General features: G+C 39.8%; 1 protein-coding gene across 1 annotated transcript; it reads right to left on the minus strand.

The window, feature by feature from the left end:
• Positions 1-69: 69 nt before the first annotated feature.
• Positions 70-20,570, minus strand: EIF5B (eukaryotic translation initiation factor 5B). The gene is made up of 23 exons (XM_010716793.3): positions 20,284-20,570; positions 20,109-20,193; positions 19,077-19,725; positions 18,374-18,594; positions 18,051-18,201; positions 16,100-16,195; positions 15,414-15,506; positions 13,899-13,979; positions 11,856-12,160; positions 11,116-11,223; positions 10,845-10,955; positions 9,839-9,906; positions 8,612-8,753; positions 7,511-7,642; positions 6,727-6,909; positions 6,428-6,589; positions 5,635-5,766; positions 4,263-4,394; positions 4,060-4,136; positions 3,775-3,939; positions 2,742-2,880; positions 2,044-2,205; positions 70-1,624 (listed from the first exon to the last, which is right to left on the minus strand). The coding sequence occupies exons 1-23, from the start codon at positions 20,553-20,555 to the stop codon at positions 1,517-1,519; spliced, it is 3,774 nt and encodes a 1,257-aa protein (XP_010715095.1). The 5' UTR covers positions 20,556-20,570; the 3' UTR covers positions 70-1,516.
• Positions 20,571-22,728: the final 2,158 nt, after the last annotated feature.

Below are 22,728 nucleotides of genomic sequence, written 5' to 3' on the forward strand. Positions count from 1 at the left end.
TCCAAAAATAGCATCATCCCTTCCCCTTCTGGATGCGAAGAAACAAATTAAGAACACATCAAGACCGCATTAGTTGACAACCATGATCTTAACATCTTTTATTAGTGTAGCTTTTGTGATTGATTGCATAGTTTGCAAAAGAAAATTGTAACAATCAATTAATTTCAGTCTCCTCTCTGAGACACTAGAAATCGTTCTGCTCTAAGCCACAGCCATATGCAGTGATGCGAGTCCAGCCTCACTCTAACAAGATGAAAATGTCCTTTTCCAGGGCAAGATAAAGTCTAACAAACCAAAAAAATTTCTGGTAAGTTCAGGTGGCAAGTTGTTAAATGTTCCTTTGTAATGGAGCATATATAGTCCCCTGTATAAAATTCAGGTTCTTTTCCAACTAAAGGAGAGAGATCTAAGTGACAGAAGAAACGTGATCAAACTGCTCACTGCAAGTTAAATTCTTATATTTTAAATTAAATCAGATCATTATGGATTTCACTTCAGCTTGTTTCCCAACTCTAACAGAGTTAGAGTTAGTTCCCAACATTAACAGAGTGCCTGAGGAAAGGTAGACTGGGGGAGCTGGTGGGAGTGAAGGGATGGAGATGGTGGGATGGCACTGATTCCTGGTCATCACAAACCACAGAAAGAAAACACCTTGTGAACCGGACCAGTCCTACTATGGTACGTGACCACAGGTCAGCACCCAAAGTCAGCACTTACACACAATCACTTTGCAGCAGCTGCAGAGATGACACATCCAACCACACCACGACCCTCCCATCATTCTGACCTGCAACCCATGAGGGACATTTTGTTTATTGAAGCACCGTCAAACAAGCAGCCGTCTGTCCATCTCCTTTATTGCAGCTCTGCGTTATAATGATTACAGGTTGACTGTCATGAACTGTACAAGCAGTAGAAGGCGGCCAACTATGCTTTACATCATTTCACACAAAGCAAATACAGAAAGATCCAATTGCCTAGTTGTCTATTTAAAAAAATGTCTATAGGCACAAAGCAGAAGAATGTTGGAAAAGAGAGTCAAGGAAAGAGGTATGCATAAATAAAGAAGTACTTCTTACATCAAAAATGTCCCAAGAATCACAAAGTCTGCAGAAGCTTAGTTAATCAAATACTGCAGTACTGATCTCATCAGTATAAAAGTGAAAGAGCTTTAGTTCTGTAATAAAAATTCAATTTATTTTACTTTATTTTGGAGAGAGGAGGGAAAAAGGGTGGAAGGAAGGTGTAAGAGAAGAAAGGGCAAACTTTAAAACAGCAGCCAGTATTGGGAAGGGCGGTGGGAACAGGTGAACAGGCACATTGGAACCGTGGGAACATGTAAATTGACCACTGTCAAACCAGTGTAAATTTCTTGGTTTCTCATGGAAAACATTTTATCCACATATTTTCCTCCCAAACATATATCCAACACTGTCTTCAGTATACGACTTTGTTGGTAACTTTTAAAACAGGAATAGCAAGTCTATTCCTGCCTCCCATCGCTGTAAAAAGTTATCTAGATGATTTCAAACACTTTCTTCAGCTCCACTATGAGCTGCCAGTCAGACTTCTGCATTTCGTCCCTGAACCAGTCCTTCAGAGCATCGATGGACTGACGGCTGATCTGTAACACACAAGACAAACCCATCAGAAACAGATGTGCATGTTGACAAAGGTAGCTTTTCACACACCGGGAACAGTAACCTAGAGAAAAGGCACCCATCTACAGAACAGGAAAGGGTGAGCTGTGAGCACCAACTACAGACAACGGGATGCAAAGAGCTCACTTACTAGTTTCCCCCTCTGGTGCACTGAGCTTCCAAGTGCTTTTAGCTACAGTACCTCATTCCTTTGGCTCTCCTGAGCAGCACTACTACAGAAGTCATAATGAGGCTACGGAAAACAGAACAAAGCCCTACACGAGGAATTTCAAATGGCTCTCTGTCTCCAATGAGGGTCACTAGTATCAGTTTTTCAGGCTTCACACGACTGTTTCACTTCGTTACCCCTATGTCATACACTACAAATGCAGCTGGCTTTTACCTTACTGACGAGGATGTCTGTTGCTTCAAAATGCCGTCCATACATTTTCGGTGATTCACCAGGAATAGGTTCTATTTTAACACACACTTCTTGGCCTTTTTTTGCCACCTCCACTGGCTTGTGGTTTATTTCAATACTTGTAACTATTCCAATGTCAACAAACTGTAACACAAGGAAGAAACTGTAAGATAGAGCAGCAGAACCCGTGCACGGGACCTCTCTCAATTCCTGCTAGTTCTCATCAGCCATCAGAGCCACTACCTCAGAACTTGCAAAGCAATGAGCACTGTGAGCACACATGGAAAAGGGCAGCGGTGCCAACCCCTCTGTAGCTCATCTGCTTTATTTATTTGTTATCCTTCAGAACATCGAGACTTGAGTTCTCCCCTTTTTAGTGACCAGCAGTGGAAGTTTTGCTTGTTACTCTGCATCACAACATCAAAACTGCACGAAGGAGAGAGGCTGCCTGCCACAGCCGTGCTATGCTTCTTGGCAGGGCACTCTTTGCTGCAGGATGTGACTCTTCCAACAGAGTAGCATGATGGCTGATCATTGCAATAACTGATCTAGAACTCTGCATCTCATCTCCTCTGCCAGAATTCTGCACAATGAAGGAAGTGCATGCAAACATTTCCTGCTGCATCATCCCAGCATCTACCAGCTAGATCGAGCACCCTTGGGAAGAGGCTCTTACTCACGTTTTTGCTGGGTACACACATGGGAGTCCCCTGCTTCACCTGGCCTGCCTCCACAACCACACCCATCACTATTGGGTCACGGGAGTTGAAAATAAACTGAGGGAGTATTTTCATCTTGCAAGGAAATACTGCTATGTGCCTGGAAGACAACAAAGAAAAGGCATTTTGAAATAGATGCTGCAACAGCAACCAGAGCACACAGTTCTGCCCTCTATCACACAGCCTAGGCGTTTATTCTAACAGTGTCACTTGACAAAGAATCAGGCAGGAAAAGTCTCTGCTGATTCTACTCAACACTCCATCTTCAAGAACTATAGGTGACAATGACCAGGCAGGGATGTCATGGATTTTGTTGTGACTGGCTGAGGCACTGGCTAAGACCGTGACCAAAGGAACAGTAACTGCAGTACAATGATAACCTCAGAGGAGCATGAGAAGTGCTGCCACAATCCATCAGCGACTGAAGAAATTCAAAACTTTTGTTTGTGAACAAGTATTTTAAAATGTTGAGCTACACAGTCTCAAATTTGGATTAAAAATAAATTGGTTTACTGTCTTTACTGAGGACCAGATTCCAAAAATTAAATTTTGGATCTCCATAAATGATAGTTCATGCTATTGCATTCAGAACTGAGCCCTGTTCACTGCAATTACATAAATGTGAAACAATAGAACCCAAATCATTCTGCTTGCTTTCTCAACTCTGCAGCTCTCATCTGTCAGAAAATAGGAAAAACAGTCAAGTACATGAGGGAAACCTTATTAAGAACACTTCATATTGTATGAGCTACATCTTGCAATGACTCCACAACTCCCACCCTACTAAACCTAATCCTGGATTTAAATATTTAGACTGGACTGTATTCCTGAAAACTACCAGTTTATTGTCCCATCTTTTTCCTCTTTTCCTTTCTTCACTACTTCTAAGCAATAAGTTGCAATCAACGAGCTAAATGTGATTTCGTTTAGTAATAAAAGAATTAAGAGACTGTGTTACTTACAAAGCATGCAGAATAGGACTGCTTTTACTTACTTGAATTCTTCTTGTTTCTGTTTTTTGTAGTCTTGTCTATATTTTGTGAAGGCATCAAATAAGTGATAAATTATTTCAGCACTAAAAATTCGCACTCCTAAACTATCAGCCATTTCCTGCGCATCACGTTCGATCCTCACATCAAATGCCAGGATGACTGCATATCTGCAACAGAAAGAAGTCAAGCAGTTCACCAGGCAGCTCACAGAACTGCAGCTGAGAAGGGAGGCTTCCCAAAACACCACTGTGCATTTACCGACACAGTAAAGCAAAGAGCTCACTTACTGTGGGTCGTGCTCCAACATAACGGATGCCTTCATAACGTCTTTTTTATGGACAGGACCTATGTTAATTCCTGCATACTGTTGAAGAGAAAAGGCACACAAATCAGTCACTGACCTTTCTGAGTTGAAAGGAAACAGTTATCAACTCAAACACCACCACACAGCAATAAAAACAACACCAGATGCAGCACAGAGAGAACTTACTGGCACTTCTGACGTTTTAAGAAATTCAAGTAATGCTTCCAAAGACCCTAAAGTAGAAGCCTGGACATAAACACCTTTCTCTTCTAACTTGATTGCGTTCAGTGTTTGCTTCAGTTCATGTATCAGCTCATCCTTTAGAAAGAAAAGCAAAGTTTAGTTCTATTGCTGTTCTTGGTTTATGCAGTCCTCCTGTTTCTGACAGCCATACCGACAGGTACCAACGTGGAGCCCCACAGTACAGGTCACACACAGCCCTGTGATACACCATGTCTTAGTGAGAAGAGCCTGTACCGAATTGTATTTGAGGACTTTGAAAGACGGTGACCACATAACACAAAGCAGATACCCATCTTGAGAGCCAGTAACACTTCTCTGCAACCTATGTTGTTCCACCCAGCACAGCAGGCTTCTACCAGCAAGATGAAAGAACACACAGAACAGCATGTGCCAGTGTCTTCAGTTGCTCAGCTGAAGATTAACAAAGACAGAGATCCCTAAAACCTCTGGGTGAAAAGGATTCTGAATGCCTCATGAGCAGCAAGGCCTAGGTACACCACAGAGGATACCAGAGCAGAAGGGCCACCTTGTTGCTCTGGGATGTTACAATCCTGTTTTCAAGAGCCTGTGTCTCTCAAGCCTGAACATTCTTTTCCTCTAACAAATAAATAGTTGTTACATTTTACTTGAAGTTCTCACACACCTACTACAAGTAGATTTTACATACATACTCTGATCTATCCATAAAAAGCCTGTAATTGGAGAATCTGAAAGATTAACCATCCTTAAGAGGCAAAGGTAAGTAAACTGTAGGCTGAAGGAAAACTACAATTAAACAAACTATCAGCACAGTGGGTCTTCTTTTTAAATTAGCTTCTTCACTTTGGGAGGGCAGAAGCATCGCATCTGAATTTCAGTTTTTGAGATAGATGTGTTCTTTCTTTGGCCTCTTTGAAGGTTACAAAAGAAAGTTTATTACACAAGTCTTTCCAATTCTGACGATAGTTTAAGAAACTCCACCAGCAGTGTGATTTCATTGAAATACATGTATGAATTACTACAGATGCTGAATCAGTAGTAATGCAGTCAAACTGTGCTATGATGTGTTTTCAGTCCTTATTCCATGAGCAGAGACAACCCAGCAAAATACCAGGGAAAACTAAGAATCAAGATACCAAAAACATCAACGCAGTAACACTCAAGATGCTGCAGAGCCTTGTGTCCATATGATTATAACAGTCTTTCAAACAGAACCAAAAAAATAAGCATAACAAGTTACTTGCACATTAGGCTCTCGATCTTTGAATGAGCTTCATCACCAGAGAGCTCAATCACTCCCGGATTAAGTGTCTCATTTCAACATCAGCCATCTCACCTTGAGGACTGGGACTTCATCCTCTTTATGAGCTACAAGCAACGGCAAACCAGCCAATGTTTTTTCCAAATCTTTCCCAAGAATCTTCACACCTTGAGCAGCAACCACCTCTTTGTGCTTTTCATATTGGTTCTGAAAAGGAGAACACACAGTAGGAAAGAGTTCACATAGATGCTACACAGCAATACAAAGTTGTAGTAAAAAGATGCTGAAGAGCTGATCACCAGCAAGAGCAGCAGACAAGATGACAGTGAAGTCCAGCTCTTCCCATATATCAGTTACTTTCTCTACTTCACACTCCTGACATCCTGTTTATCTGAATACTCCTCTCCCATTAAATTTTTTTTGTTATTATTGCTGGGATTCAGAAATGGGAGACAAGGCATGCAGCAGCAGGGGAACTGTCCGAGGCACAGAAGACAGCCACCAACGTGGACACACTAGGAAACTGCAAGCAGTGATAGGAAGCTGCTCACCAAAAACACATCTGCCATCAAATCACCAAAACCCATCTGACAATCTTGTTGACCTGGGAAACTTGTAATGTTAACACTGCTGTTTAAGCCCACACAAGACATAAGTCTCATAACAGTTTCATACACCGGTTTATCTTCTGCTTTGAATAAAGGGAAGCAATGGCCAGAAATGCTTTTTACATATTGTACTGCCTTCCCTTTCAAGTCGCCCTTAGATACTGCTACTGAATTCCACTACATTCTCTGTTGTATCAAAATTTGATTTTATTTGGTTCTAAATGCTCTCTTAATGCCAGTACACCAACCAGTTTCCATACCTTAACTCGTAGCTCCTTCATAGGAGGAGGTAGCAGAAGACCTCTAATCTGAGTCACTATGGGACCTTCTACACCAGGAACAATAATGGTGTCTCCCTCCCTCAGGCGTCCATTAATTAAAATAACATCTATGGTAGTGCCCATGCCTGGCAGTGCTTTAACCTGAATGAAGGAGAGAAAGAAAGTTACTCTCTGCTTTAACATCTGTTTCTTTTGGTAGTTGTAAGCCAAGTAGAAGGGAGCAAGAGGGTGAGGGCAGAAATTTCTGGGTGAGTTTCAAAGAATAGCTGCTGAATTACCTCCATGACTTGAGCTCTCAGTTCTTGACATTCAGCCAGTCTCTTGGTCAGCATAGTTTGCGTTAGCTCAACGAGAAGAGCTATCAGACTTCCCATGCCATCCCCTGTGTGAGCAGAGGTAGGTACAAGAGAAACAAAAGTGCGGGGATCCTTATTCTCATAAAACAAGGCAGCATTCAAACCCTGCAATCAGGATTAATAGTTACTTGGGGAAAACAGATACGTACACACACACACGCACGCACCCCATATACACACAGTTAACAGTAACACAATTCCAGCCAACCACTACTGCGATTCTCTACTTTAATTTAAAATAAAACCAACACAGTTACTGGCAGCTCACTATAGAATATGTGGATTCAACCTATACTTGGATGCAGCACGGGATAACTCCACAAAGCCTATTACCACATGAAGCTTCAAGATACTACTGTATGCCACCAACAGCTGTTCCCAGAGTCGATACGACTCACACCCCACTGGTATCCAAGGGAACAAGATGGGATTCTCTCGTGTGATTCCCAAAGAGGGTAAGAACAGGGACAGAGAACTTGATTTGCTCTTCATGTCTTCACTGACCACACACAGCAATTAGCTGTTACTTTTCTCCAGACTAGCACTCCAAAGACGGAGCAGTTCAAAGAGCTGCTCCAGAGAGTTCAAAATTTGGCTTATGGACAGTAAACACCAATGTGTCAGAATAAATCAAAACCACCACACTCACAACACCATCCTTACTACCACTTCTATTAACAGAAGAGACTTGCACATTCCAACCTACCTGTTTTGCAAATTCCACTATGATAGCTTTTGCACGTTCTTCAAACTCATCTTTTGTATTCTTTTTCTGCTTCTTTAAAGTCACAGCTACATCTGTATCAGGACTTTTTTTCCAGTCGTATAACCTATCAATCTTGAAAACACAGTAATACATCATCTTATGCAACAGAAGGACAACTTTATGCTTACTCCACACGATTTGAGATAAATACTTATCAGCTAGCAATACTGGATGGTAGCAGTCAAATCTACTTGCTTCAAAGGCATTATTTCTCTACGTATCTAGCTGATGTCAGAGCGAATTTCAGTAAAGCAACGCTACTTCATATTTCAATCATTTAAACCATAATAGTCTGTGTTCATATGGAAGAAGTTTACATACATCACTTACGTCAGGTTTAACATAAAACACTCAGATGAAGGAGACTCCTGTACAGCTTTACATACACAAAAACTTGAGGCTGTTTTTTATTTCCTTTGAAAAGTGACTGTACTCATTTTACAAAGATTTTTCTAAACTTACTGGTGAATTTGAACCCTTTCCCACACTGCTACAGAGATGGTTGGGGTTGTCCAAAACATATAACCTGCATGCTTCAGAAAGACTTCCAGAAAGCAAACTGATCTTAGGTCCAAAGAACTTTAACACTGGCTTTACATCTCAGAACTGGATCTTAGAAAATGGATTATGACCTAAGTGACAGGACTATAACATAAACCATGAGAACTTTTTGTTATTTAATCTCTTATCACCCCTCCATCCAAGCATTTTAAAAACATCACAGCCATTTTCAGTAATGAGATAAAGCCTCCTTGGTTCCAGCAACCTTTAATGCTAACATTCAGTTCACTTTCAAAAGTATATTGAAGTTATGTAAGTTTATCAGTAAGAACTGTGAGACAAACTGCCACATTGTTCTGGAAAACTCCTGTAAAGCAGTTTGACCATCAAGGATTTTAAAAATGCAGCAGAAAGGAGCTAAGAACCACTGCTTCAGTCTTTGCACAAGCAATTCAAGATCATGAAAGACAACAGAAAACCAGAGTCAAAATACCTTCTTACAATATAAAAACATACCATCATAGTGAACAGCTTTCTTACCTTGTTGAGAGCTACAATAAAGGGGCATTTCTTAGATTTCAACAGGTTTATGGATTCAATTGTCTGTGGCTCCAAACCATGCATAATGTCAACTACGAGAATGGCAATGTCACAAAGTGAGCTTCCTCTATTTCTTAAATTGCTGTGGCATTAAAAGAGAAAAAAGATCATGTTGCAACAGAACTTTAAGAAAAACACCAAATACAGTGTCAAATTTACACTCATGAATAAGAAGTTAAAGCTGATTAAATATTCAAATTCCCCCATCAGAAATTGTCCTTTATTAAGTATCCATGAAACACTGAAATAATACTGAGAAGTCCTTTTAACAGTATATATTTGAATACACATAAGCAAAAGTAAGAAGAAACTACAATTCTGCCTATAGCTTTCCTGCTGTTATAGACTTCTTACAAGTTATGATTCACTGAATTGCTCTGAGTGGAAATTGAGAGGGTTACAGTGAAGTAGAGGAGGAAAATCTGAATGAGACAGATGACTCAATGTTATGACAAACACCAGTATCAGGCACCTGAAGTGTTGAACAAAACCTGGCTAGAAGAAGGGCTGTAAGGGACAGGATGCCAAGGAACAGGTCAGAATATCATTAAGTGCCCTAAGGCCTGGCACGTCAATCCTTTTAGAGGCTAACGCTTAAGAACATCACAACAAAGTCTTAATCCTGTCCAGGGATTTCATCTGAACACCACCTCAATGAGAACAGTTGTGCACAGTGTGTTTTTAACTTAAAAGTTGATCTAACATCTTTTGTCTGTATACCACCTGTATCCCTGGACTGTACAAGAACTCTGCTAGGAATCAGTTTACTTGTGCAACTGTTGTCTCACTGTGTCCTGAACTCAGTTATATCAGCAGGACACAGAACTGGAGACAAGGAGAGGAGCTTGAATTTTTCATGCCAGCATACCTAGGTCACACGTTCTTCTTCAGCTACCTTCCTTCCTGCCTCTATCTTCCCTCTTACAATAATTATATTAACAAAAATTATTTATGTGCTTTTACAGATACTCTCGTCTCAACTGACACGAAGGCAGGATATTAACCAGATATAAAAAGTAGCTGCAACGTAAGCAAACCTCTACTTCAGTTTTTATAAAGGAAGAAGAAATACAACATACTAGACAAAGACTTAATACTTTGTTAAAAATCCATGCAGATGCTTCAGGCATCTTCTGGGAAATAAAATACTGTGTGAACGAACATTACCTGAAAGACTCATGTCCTGGAGTGTCAATTATCAGCATTCCTGGAATTTTTATGTTCTCTCTGTCAAACTAACATTGCAAAATATTAGTCACCTTGGCACGGTAATGCAAGAAAAAACCTGAGCTGACAGCTTACAGATAGCACTTGCTTCAGAAAATCCACGGACATTTTAAAGCCAGCACCTCCACAAAATAAATCAAAGCTAATTGCAATACAAAAAATACGATGCAGCACATCTCCTAGATGCCAAATAGCCATTAGCTCAGGTAAGATTTGTAAGACAAAGCAGCATATAAGAGGGGAACAAGAAAAAAGAAAAACCCCAGAAAACACATTCAAGCTAGCAAGATTTATCACCCTCGTTGTGAATGATTTCTCGTCCCCAGGGATTTCACATTTTTAAAAGACTACATAAAACTTCTATAAAATTATATAAAATTAATTTTATATATATATATATATATAATTAAGAGAGACTTTACTGTTAGGATTTTACAGGAGCTAATGATGCAAGCTCATCGTTATTTTCAGTAGCAGCCAAATGTTTTGTGAGGAAAGTTTGTCCAGAATGCTTCCTCAGCACTTAGCTGAATAGTTTTAGGATTACTAAACTTAAATTACAAGTAATATTTCCATCCCTTAGAAAAAGACATCACTGCCAAAGTTTTTCAGTCAGCTGCTACAGGCAATATATAGCATCTAAAACCAGCAATGCACAACAGTTGCTATTTCTGTAACAATAACATTCATCACCTGTGAACTGGACCAATTTTGGCAGAGGCAGTAAGAAGTGAAGCTTTTTTAACAATAAAATACTCAGTAAGTTTCAAAAGTCACAGCTTCCAAAGTTATTGCCTATAGGAATTAAATCAACACCAATATTGGCAGGAAAAGGGTATCTGACTTTGTAGAGATATCTCACAAGGCCTAAGTAGTAACTAGTTTACAGTTCATATATATATACATATTATTTTTTTTTTTAAGTCTTTGAAGTGCTATAACTTACATTTTTCACCATCTTAGTTTGTTCATTAATAGCTTCAAGGGGCACATTAGTTGCACCTATCTGCTGGGTGATCCCACCAGCTTCACTGTCCTGCACATGAGTATGGCGGAGCTGAAGGCAAGAACAAGAAAAAAGACCAGAAATATTCACACGTAAGATCCCATTTAAAGTAATCCCTTTGAGGACAACTTAATCTTTTCTATTTTTAACCCCCTCCCCCCAAAAAACAAAAAACACTCAAGGAGAGATACCTTCACATTCTACATCTTACCTTATCTAAAATTTTGGTCTTGCCTGTGTCTACATGCCCTAGGACACAAATAACTGGAGCTCTCAGCTTTTCAGTGTTGGCATTCTTGCTGTTTTCAGCTCGACGCTTCTATATAGAAGATACAGGAAAATTGTTACGTATAAATCAAGAAACACAGCTCACCCCTTGAACTGACCACATATCTACACTAAACAAAGCTAACAGCAGGACTTAAATTTTCAAGGCAATTCAAGGCCTGCCATCCCTCTTTTCCCAAGTCCAAATGCCTACAAGCAAATACTTAACGTGTTTTATGCTTGCTGTTGCTGTTATTGTTACAGGCTTGCAGGCTAACTTACTATCAGCTTTATCAATGGTTCATTTTGGAGAAGGAACTTAGGTAAGGAAACTTAGGTAAGAGGGCATTAAAGTAGTCACAAAAATGCTGTACAATTTAGAAATACAGCTTTTAACACTGAAATCTTTCTCTGTAAAGAACAAAAGCTTCTTTGTCCAGAAGAAGGAGAGGCAGACAAGAGTGACACTGACAAGTACGTTCTTCCCAATCAAGTTGTGTTAGATTGGCTTCAGGCAATAACAGGTATTACCTCAATTAGCCCAATGTACGGACCTGCCTAAACAGTGCCATGACACAGCCATCATTTTGGCAAATATAGTTAAAAGGCCTTTCTGTGAACTGAAAATTCGTTGTTCCATAGCTAATCATGAGAACTCCCCCAAATAAAGCTGCATCCCAATACCTCAATTCTCCGTTTAGCTTTGTCATAAGCGCGCTCTTCCTTAGTGCGGTCATCATCTGAGTCGTACTCAGAATCAGAGCTAATTTCCTTGCTGGGCTTTCTTTCCCCAGATTGTTTTCCAGTAGCTTGGGAATCTGCATCCCTCTCATCTGAAGTCTTCTCATCCTCATCTTCACTCCCTTCGCTTTCGGCATCCTCAGATTCTTCGCTCTCCTCTTCTTCTTCCTCTTCATCCTCTTCCTCCTCCTCTTCTTCCTCATCTACTTCATTTTGTTCTTTGACTTCAATGTGAACAGGTTTGCTCTCTATCAAAAAAGAAAATCTAAAGTAAGAACTTCCTTAAATTCACGTTTCCAGGGGAAAGAGCAACATAAAGAAATGAAGAAAGTCTACAGAGTCTGCTGTCCAAGAGACAGGACTGAGATTAGGTTCCACCCCAGAAGTGCAACGCAAGTTCATTTTTCAACTGAAAATATGAAATGTGTTTTATATTCAGAGCCGCTGATTTAACGTGTTTAGAACCTGCAAAGTAAGTTTGGGGGGTGGAGGGAGGAATGATATCAGCAGCACACTCCCATTTGAATTCATTTGCAAAAATTCAGAGAAGTGACATTTTCTAAAGTGTTGTGCACTTCAACAAGGAATGGATGCACTCCCACTTCTAAACAAAACAATACTCCAAATTCAACACAATATGGATTCAGTGATCAGGAAGGTATATTGAAGTAATAGAAATAATGAGGACAACTGAGCTTTTCTACCACTTTTCATACCTCATTCTAAGTTTTCCTAGACTGTTAAGAAACAATACTTTTCAAAGGAATGCTTCAATAAACAAGAACTATCTGCAAGTAATCTTCTTTCTTTGAAAGCTCCCTGGTTACCATACCTGTGAAATCACAAAGGACAAGCCAACAAACACTCTTTAAAGCTGTATCTTGTTCTCTTCACAAAGATGCTAGTAGGCTCACTGCTCTTTGAGATTAGTAATGTTTCCTTGCTATATTGAAAGTCCATGAGTTTATTAATAGACTAGATCTAATTCCCAGGAAGGTTTTCTTCCCCACATCACATTGGCAGTTCCTTCAAACACAAGTAGCAAGAAGTGGAATACGGCATTCTCCTCAGTGTAGTAGCAACAGACTTTAAAGAAGGTTAGCAGCCATTAGTATTCTAAAGTAGAACAGCCTAAGACCACAGGAACACACACTAGTAATGAAATATGAAGTGTCCACAGCTGAGCAAATCAAAAAAATACTCAAACGGTTTTTGATCCCAACAACAAAGACAGATCATGGAAGCACTAACTACAGTAATTAACTCCTGTTCAGGAAGATCCACAGCAATGTATCTTTCCTCCAACAGAAGAGGAAAATATCTGAGAAATTACCCCTACATTCTTGCTCAGCTCTTAACAACCCCAACAAATGCTGTCATTGACCACAGACAGAATACATGCTCAGGAATATCAATGTTCTGCTAATTCTTCTATGCTTGCCTCTCAAAGGAGAGGAGAGAAGGTATCTAGAACTTACTGTAATGCATACATGCTAACCTTCAGGCCACCTCAGTCTCTCACCTCTTTGAGAACTTGTGTCGAAGGTATTCTCCCAGATGTTGCCAGATTTCTGTAGTAAAATCATTAGGGATATGGAATAGCTACTAGAGAAATATGGAATCAAGTAAAAAGTTTCTCTTGGATCCCAAATGAGGTTGAAAACATACATTAAGAGGAGGGGATTTTTTTTTAACTTGTTTTACTCCCAATAAAATAAAATAAATCAGTTGGATATTTTTATGTGATAAGTGCACATATATTTCCAAAGGGGAGCTGCCCCGTGTTTGTTCAGTCAGAGAAAGCTCTGCCTTTGATGAACAGAGAATCTTGTATCTATTTCCTATCACACTTGCCTTGCAAATCATTTAACAGTGGGAGGAGGGAAGTCTAAGCACGCTACTGTTTTCTACACAAACAAAAGACGAAGCCCTGAGAACAACTGTTAATCTGAGAAAAATACATCCACTTAGTATTTACATGCTCACCTTTTTCTCCATCTTCATCACTAACCATGGCTTCCCAATCATCCAAGCCTGCATCTTCTTCTTCTTCTTCCTCCTTTTCTTCTGAAAAGGAAGAAATCCAAAATTAAAGGAAAAGCAAGAGCTCACCAACATACAAAATTTTAGATGACCTTTCCTTTGACGTATGGACTGCTGAAACTAACAAGTTTGCTACTTTAATTATAACAAATTATCTCCATATTCCCTAAGTAGAAAAATGCTGCATACTTAAGAAACACGTAAACTTCAGTCCTCTCCACGTAAATCTTACAGTTCTATCACCTTTGCCTTGCACAGCTTATTTGTGGAAGACAGATAAAGTACTGATGCAGATGCTCCCTGCACATCATGCAAGTGCCTGCCTCATACACACCTCACAAACTTCTACCACAATCTCCAAAATCCTGACAGGAGCTGCACAATTAACCACTAGCCATGCGTAGCAAAGTGGCAGAGAAACAAATTAATGCTGTAACCACCACACTTGTAGTCTTCAATTAGTACGAAACGTCTACAGAAAGTGCTATTTTAAGACTCCAGGTGCCTTGAGACAATTATGCAACATCATGAATTCCAGATTAAATTAATTCATTCCAGCAGGAGCTCGATCAGATAAAAGCTGCAGTCTCTTCTTATAATAGACAAATGGAAAAATGCAGATTCTTAATACTCTCCAAAAGGGGCATTAAACAACACACAGTTATGAAATTTAACATAAAGAAACAATTAATTCCAGACTGCTGTAACATCAGCTAGGAACTGCTTTCCTGCCAGATAGTTTTTTTAACATGGCACTAAAATTGCTCTTTCAAGAGATACATCAAGCCAGAATTAGAGTACACATTCAGTTTGATTTTTACAAAGCTGGAAACTTGGTCACTACTTGTCTGACTTAAGAATAAGGGTAAAAATTGAAACTGTCTCCTCACTGAGAATGAAGTCCAGTATTAAGCTATTCTGCCAAAGTAAATATTGTGCATAGGGAAAAAAGACAACAACAATCACCCAGTAGGCTGATTCCACCTCAGTTTTACAAGCTAATCCATATTCACTGCATTCAGCACTCGGGAAAACAGAACACTTCATGGTGATTGTATACTCAGTTTGAAGATTGCAGGGCTGTCACGAGAAGCAACATATTTCCCCCTGACTCCCACATAACACCTGAAACAACGCCTTTCAGAAAACAAATGAAAAGTCAAGGGAGCTAATCATAAGGCACTGAATGTACCTGTCTGACACAGTTGCCTAAGGTAATTGAACATGGGAGTTCACCAAGAATAAGGCACCCTTACAATCTCATTCTGACTCTTCATGCCTTTTTATTCCACAAAATTCCATCCGTTCATCCCTTTGAAAGGAAGGCAGCCGCCTTAAGAACGGATGGCCACTCGGCTCCTATCCAACAAGGTATAGAGGAAGAATGTTGAAAACAGCAAATATCTGCCACGTGGTACTGCTACTGCATGCTTTGAGTTTATTAGCATTACTACTAACCTGGCTCTGCTGGAAGAGGAGACTCTTCTTTTACCAGTGTTTCTAGTTCTACTGCATCTTCAGCTGGGGAAGTCACCTCCAAGCTTTCTGAAACTGCAAGAAGCAAATTAGTTTCCAGATTCTTTCAGAAGGCCAAACTTCAAAGTACAATTAGACATTCAGCTTCACATGTAACTTTCATTTCAAGTTGAGCTACTAAAGTAAAGAACATTTCAATTTGATAGCAAACTAACTGAAGCCCCACATACTCAGTTAAAACAAAGTTAAAGTGTGCAGCTTATCTGAGAAACATCTGGCCTTCCATGCATTCATGTGATAGTTCAGTTACTAGCTATGACAATCACCACTGATTTGAACATTAAAACAAAAAGCCACTTTCTTACAAACACAAGAGAAAATGAACTGGTACTAACAAACCACCCATTCTTGCTATACTGTTCTATTAAAAAAACAAACTTCTGTAATTCTGATGGGCAGCCAGTCCAGCTCTTTATTCTTAAGTGGTAGGTAGCCATATCACTTATGTTGAACATTAAAAAACAGCAACAAAAAAGCACAGCTAAAGAACAACATAAGAAACCTGCAGGCACTCTGAAGTGCAATTAATATAGCTTTAGCTGATTTATTCCACAAACATTTCCTGAAGCATGACTAATTTATCAAGTATTCCTAGATGCAAACCACACCTTCTTTATTCTCTGGCTGCTGCTGCTTCTTTTTCTTTTTGTCTTCATATATTGGCCTCTTCTTTGGCACAGAGTCTTTGGATGGCACTTCAACACCTGTAAAAACATTGTCAGGAAAAAACAAAATACTGTAGAAAAATAAATCAGGTGACTGCTTGCTTTACTTTAAATGAAAACAAGTTTTCAAGAGCTGCCAGATGACAGAGGAGAAGAGCAGAAAGTAGGTTCAGTGCATATTTTAACTCTCAAAAAGCAGTCTCATTTTCAAAAGCAGCAGAACTTGAGCAATGTTAAATGCAGTTCTCCAGATACTCTGACCACTCCTAAACAAGTTACATTACTAACAGAAAAGAAAAAAACAAAAAAACCGTGATCAATTAAATTTCCATAGGATTTGATGAACACACATACCTCAAGTTACACTGACATATGTTTGTTAAAAGTCTGCTACACTCAAATGCATTTAAAATGATTGTCTGAAAATGACAGGCAAACTGGAACAGTTCAGATGCACATCTCTTCTTAAGAGCATAAGGTTATTCAGAGGACAGAATTTAGTCTTTTCTCTTTTTTTCATTTGCTTTTATTTCTGAGGTGGGTTTGGTGGCATTTTTGTTTTTCTCCTCTTAAAGGAGAAAGAAAAAAAGCTCTAGGTATTAAAATAATGGCAATTCAAATCATCACCTTACCTTCTAATTCTGTAACATTGGAAAGGATTCAATTATAAACAAAAGTCTGGTGCAAAAATAAACTCCTTTAATTATCGCTACACCTCCTGAAATCTCAAAATTCCTTCAGGTACCCACCTAATTAACTGTGTTGCTTTGAGAAAAATCTGGTTGTGGCAGCAAAGAGATAGAACAATTCTAGTAATTACAACAGTGGCTGAAGAGAAACAACCACCTTACTGTGTGTTTAAAGATTCATTTCACTATAGCTACAAAGATTTCTACCCCTTCACACTCCCTAACAGCGAAGTGTCAGGCACTGTTTCTTTACAAATATAACAGGAATACTCCTCAGCCTCTGGAATTCTCTTCTTTCACAGAATCACAGAATGGCCAAGGTTGGAAGGGACCTCAAGAATCACAAATCCCCAACCCCCCTGCCACATGCAGGGCCACCAACCTCCCCATTCAATACTAGACCAGGCTGTCCAGGGCCCCATCCAACCTGGCCTTGAACACCTCCAGGGACGGGGCATCCACAACCTCTCTGGGCAGCCTGTTCCAGCACCTCACCACTCTCTCTGTAAAGAACTTCCCCCTGACATCCAACCTAAATCTTCCCTCCCTCAACTTAAAACCATTTCCCCTTGTCCTGCTGTTATCTACCCTTTCAAAGAGTTGATTCCCCTCCTGTTTGTAGGCTCCCTTTAGGTACTGGAAGGCTGCAATGAGGTCACCCTGCAGCCTTCTTTTCTCCAGGCTGAACAAGTACAGCTCCCTCAGCCTGTCTTCACAGGGGAGGTGCTCCAGTCCTCTGATCATCTTTGTGGCTCTCCTCTGGACCCTCTCCAACAGCTCTCTGTCTTTCTTGTACCAGGGCTCCAGACCTGGACACAGTACTCCGGATGGGGCCTCACAAGAGCAGAGTAGAGGGGTTTCCTTAGCCACAGGAACAAGCCATAAGGGACAATACAGGATTACAACACATTTACTTAATTGCAAGGGAGATGTAGATTCTACCTAACTGATAAGTAGGAAAGCTTCCATATATCCCTTTCCTAAAGCAAACGTAAGGAGATAATGCTGTTCCTCTGACTTCTAGCAAAATAATGCACATGCTTAAGCGAGTACACAAATTAATACAAGAGGATCCAGACCAGCTTTACAAAGATTTACTCAATATACAGTCAAACATAGTTAAAAAAATACAAAGAGGAGAAAAAGGTGTGAAAAGTAGATTTTTTTTTTTTTTTATTTTTTTAAAAACCAGCAGTATAACTTACCCTGAGCTTGGAGTAGTTTAAGAGTAGCCTCTGCCCTGGCTCTGGCTTCTCGTTGAGCTTTTGTTAAAAGTTTTCCCTCCTTCTTCAGACGTTCCTTCCTCTCTTTTTCTTTCTGTTTCTTTCTTTCTTTCCTTTCTTGTTCCAATCGTTCCTAGAGAAAGGTTAAAAAACGTGCAGAAATCTTAAAGCACACTCCACACAAAAGCTGTGTGTTTATTCCATTGATGAGAAAACATATTAAGGATGAATATAGAAGCTGCATACCAGCAAGAGTTCAAGTTAAGTTGACCCTTTCTCTATCCTCAGAGTAAGAAATGCCATACCTCTTCTTTGCGCTTAGCTTCTAATTCCTCCAGTCGTCGTATGCGTTCTTCCTCTTCTCTTTTTGCCCTCTCCTCCTCTTCTTTCATTTTCGCCAAGGCTTCTTGCATAGCTTTAACTGTAGCTTTACTGGGCCCCTTTTTCTTCTCTTTTTCCTTTTCCTCTTTCTCACCTTTCTTTTTTTTCTTGTCTTTTTTCTTTTTGTCCCCTTCATTGTCATCAGCTACAGAAAGAAGAGAGAAGATCAAAGACCCCAGAAATTGCAAAGACTCTAGAATACAATTAGTGTTTCCAACACTGTAACTAACTCCAAACAAGGAACATTTTCACAGGCTACTAGACAAGCACTTCATAATAAAAAATGAAACTGTCTCTTAAGTTACAAAGACAGGGCCTGAAGACTTAATGTAACAGATGTCTAACAATAATTGGGCAGAAAAATTATGTTTACATTACAGAACTGCTACGTACATGTGGTAATGAGAATTCACCATCTGGCTTTTGTTTACACCCCTACCTGAATAAACTACAGGCCAGAAAAAATAGCCACATGTCAGCCAACAAAGAGGAAGACAAGGCAATCAAATGACTACTACTCTAGATTCGGAATAAAGCAACAAATCACCTTCAAAGCCTGTCAATACTCAGGCCTCTTGATTAAAACTACCACGCTTAAGTTACAGTTTTAGGAACCATGTTACAAACCCTCTGCTCCTGCAGGAATTTCTCCTTTTTCCCCAGGGCCAGGGGCTGCTGCGACATCAGGAGAAGCCTTCTCTTCAGCTTTCTTTGGAGCTTCCTTTGGCTTTGCTGGTTCTTTACCACCTTCTAATTCTTCCTTCTCCTTCAGTTTCCTCAGTTTGGCTTTTTCTTCCTCACGTTTTTTCCTTTCACGTTCCTTCTTTTCTGCCTTCTTTTGAGCTACCGTTTTTACTTTGAATGATGATTCTTCTTCTTCATCCCCACTTCCAATAGCAGCAGTGGACTTCGTTTTTTGGTTTTTCTTTTGTCCTTTTCTAGGCTGGGAGAACTCATCCGATTCATCACCGCTCTCACCTGTAGACAACGTCCCCACACGCTCTTTGCTTTTCTTAACGTTAGCTTCATCCTCTGACAGTTCATGCTTTTTGTTTGATTTCTGAGTTTTCCCTTTGTTTTTCTTAGGCTGAATCTCAAGATCATCATCATCACTGCCAGAAAGTACATCTTGTTTTCCTTTCTGAGTTTTTTTAGATTTTCTATCTTTATCTTCCATTTCCTCACTGTCATAGTCATTTTCAAGATTGGCTTTTTTGCTCTTTCCTTTCCTTTTTTTGTCTTGTTTTGATAAGCTATCTTCGTTGTCATTTTCAGCCTGGTAATTAAATGATTAAATCAGCCATGAAAAATAACATGCTTTTGAGAGTTAGCAGCATTCAGAGATGTCAAGAAAAACTTCTCTTACTGAAGACAAAGTTTGAAAAGCAGTAACTATTACTGCTGAATGTACTACATTCGGCTCACAGTTAAAATTTATTCTGATTGAGTTTGAATGATGATCATCACACAAAGACACTGCTTAGGGCAAAATATTTCACAACTGATATTTACTATATAAGTAAATAAGTATAAAAAGAAATACCCACTAACTTCCTTAGAGTTCCAATCGCAACACAAATTAACTCTTTTAGGATGGAAGTGTCTCGTATCCCAACTACTTCCTATTACGTAGTCTCCCCTTTGTCCCACAGTGTTCACCTTTCCTGTAGAAGGTTCCCTCTCAGCTTTCCCTCCTTGTGCCTCTAATGACAGTTCTTCCAGCTCCTTCAGGATATCATCTTCACTAAAATAGGAAAAGTTATGGTACTTAAGTAAATGAAGTTTTGCACAGTTAAATAAAATAACGTGGACAGGAAAAAAAAAAAAATCTTACTCAAAATCTTGTTTCTTCTTTTCTTTTTTCTTTTTGCCTTTGGATTTCTGAGGCTCTTGTTCTTTTGCAGCGCCTGCACCTTCTATCTCAGCAGCAAGGGCATCAATATCAATATCATCTTTTGCACTAAAATGCAAAAGGAAAATCGGGTTATTTAAAAATTCATCTAAATAGAAGTCATTCAAATCATTACATTTAATTGAGCTTGTAGGAAAAAAGGAAAAATTTGCATATGTATTTTCTGCTTGAAGGGAAAAAGAATGGTAAAACATATTCAGATCTTCCAGTACTGACTTTTAAAATTCAGATGTGAGATTTGATAAAACCTTCTTGGAAGAATACAACTAGACTTTGTTCCGTCCTGCTCCTCCAAATGCCAAATTGTTTAGCCCTTCACATCGCAGTAGGTATCATGGATGGAAAAACAATCCCTAAACTGAAAAATGTAAAAAATGATGCAGAAGGAATCTCGTGACTGAGGAGCAGAATACCACCCCTACTGCACTAAACATCAGAAAAAAAAACAAAACTACTAATGCAGTTGACAAGCAATCATTTCCACCACTTGCATACTTAGTAGCACCTCTCTCAGGCCTAAAGACAGCTAAAAGAAGTTTCACTACGCATCTGAAATAATATAATGAGATCTAATGAGGAGGAGAATGTAAGCTTCTGTTTCGGAAGTATCTTCCTTTCTTGCTACAAGTAACCTCATCTGCAACCAAGACACAAAGGCTCTTTTCCTTTCTTTTATCAATAACAGTAAATCAAATGCACTTTTTCCCTTTCCAGCAGAAGGGAGCAAAGACTAAGTCTAATGCCCAGAGGTTTGTCATGTGATTGTACTCACAGTGCAGCTGTGAGAAAGGTGACTTGCCTATTCCCCGCTTCACACTTAAAACTTAGGCTTTTAGACCTATTAAAGTAGTAAGCATTAGAATACTACTCACATCACAGCTTGCAGGTTTTTTTATAAAATATATTTATTAATCATTTAATCTGCTATTGATATCTCAGCCAACTTCCTCTTAGGTATACGGGCAGAAAACTACTCACTGACTCAAAGCTTCACTGTCTTGATCACTGCCACCCACTTACACCAGCCAGACCTCCAAGAGATCATCCAGCCCAACTGTCCACCTAAACCACGTCTCTCAGTACAACATCTAAATGTTTCTTGAACACTTCCAAGGTCAGTGACTCCATCACCTCCCTGGGCAGCCCATTCCAGCACCTGACCACCCTTTTGGAGGAGTATTTCCTAACATCCAACCTGAACCTCCCTTGGTGCAACTTGGAGCCACTCCCTCTCATCCTATCGCTGTTATCTGGGAGAAGAGGCCGACCTCTACCTCATCACAACCTCCTTTCAGGTCATTGTGGAGAGCAATGAGGTCTCCCCTGAGCCTCCTCTTCTCCAGACTGAACAATCCCAGTTCCCTCAGCCGCTCCCCACAAGACTTGTGCTCCAGACCCCTCACAACTCCAGGGCCTCAATGACTTCCTTGTAGTGAGGAGCCCAAAACTATTATATATATATTATGAATGAATTTCAGAATCTTTGGAGAAATATTTAAGTCTCTGTGCAAAAGTGGGGGCTCAGAGAATCATTTTTACATGCTGACATTCGCAAACCCAATTTATCCCCAAATCTCTGCATTAACAAGTCACCAGAATGGTCTGTGACAACAGCACAAGATCAACAATTTCTTGTTTTCAAGATCGTAACTTATCTTCTATACCGACAGAACAAACCTAATAAAAACCAATACAATGAAGCAGCTCACCACCCAGCACGTTGCCAGGGATACTTAGTCAAAACAAGAAAAGCAAATCTTAATTATACCCACTGATATATTTCTCACAGAAACATAACTCTCAAGTAGTTAATGCTGATTTCTGAACCAATCCCCCATGTACCCCAAGGGGAAAAAGAATAAACTTTGGGGTCATTAGCACCTTAGAAACAGCTGACTTGACGTTGAAGGGCTGTTTTTATACGCAGTTGAACTGGCAGTGCACCAGGGGTAGCACAGAGCTGAAATAAAAACGTCAGCAATCATCCCTACACCTCAAGCTAACTATGCTACACGCAGGCCCACGCACAGGTCCTCATGTTTCTTTTTATGCCCAGTGTAGCACGTCAATTTATTAAGTACACTCGCTTACCTCCTTCTACCTTGAGTCAAAGGAGGAGATCGAGCCTAACGTGAGCTGGAAGTAATTGGAAGAGACTGCTGCTACTACTTCCAGTGCTGCACAACTCACACCAACTGTTACAGGACCTTACCCAGATGGCTGCACGGACATGAAAGAGGCAAGCCTTTAAGCAGGTTGTAATCCACATGGATATTCTCATGACTTTGCAACTTTGCAGGAAGTACGTTCAAACAGAACCACCTGTTTTTATGCTACTAGCAAAGAGAGCTTACGGCACTTCATGCC

The sequence above is a fragment of the Meleagris gallopavo genome, chromosome 1, assembly GCF_000146605.3.
Source record: "Meleagris gallopavo isolate NT-WF06-2002-E0010 breed Aviagen turkey brand Nicholas breeding stock chromosome 1, Turkey_5.1, whole genome shotgun sequence".
Classification (NCBI taxonomy): Eukaryota; Metazoa; Chordata; class Aves; order Galliformes; family Phasianidae; genus Meleagris; species Meleagris gallopavo.

Excerpts from the sequence above, each read along its gene's own strand:
- EIF5B (XM_010716793.3), bottom strand. The coding sequence starts at position 20,555 with ATGTTTTACCATTCTTTTTCCCTTCAAGCAGAAAATACATATGCAAAT. Across the intron at positions 19,726-20,108 it reads GGGAACCTTCTACAGGAAAG|GCTGAAAATGACAACGAAGA; the intron begins GTGAACACTGTG and ends TTTAATTACCAG. Across the intron at positions 1,625-2,043 it reads CAGACATCCTCGTCAGTAAG|ATCAGCCGTCAGTCCATCGA; the intron begins GTAAAAGCCAGC and ends TGTGTGTTACAG.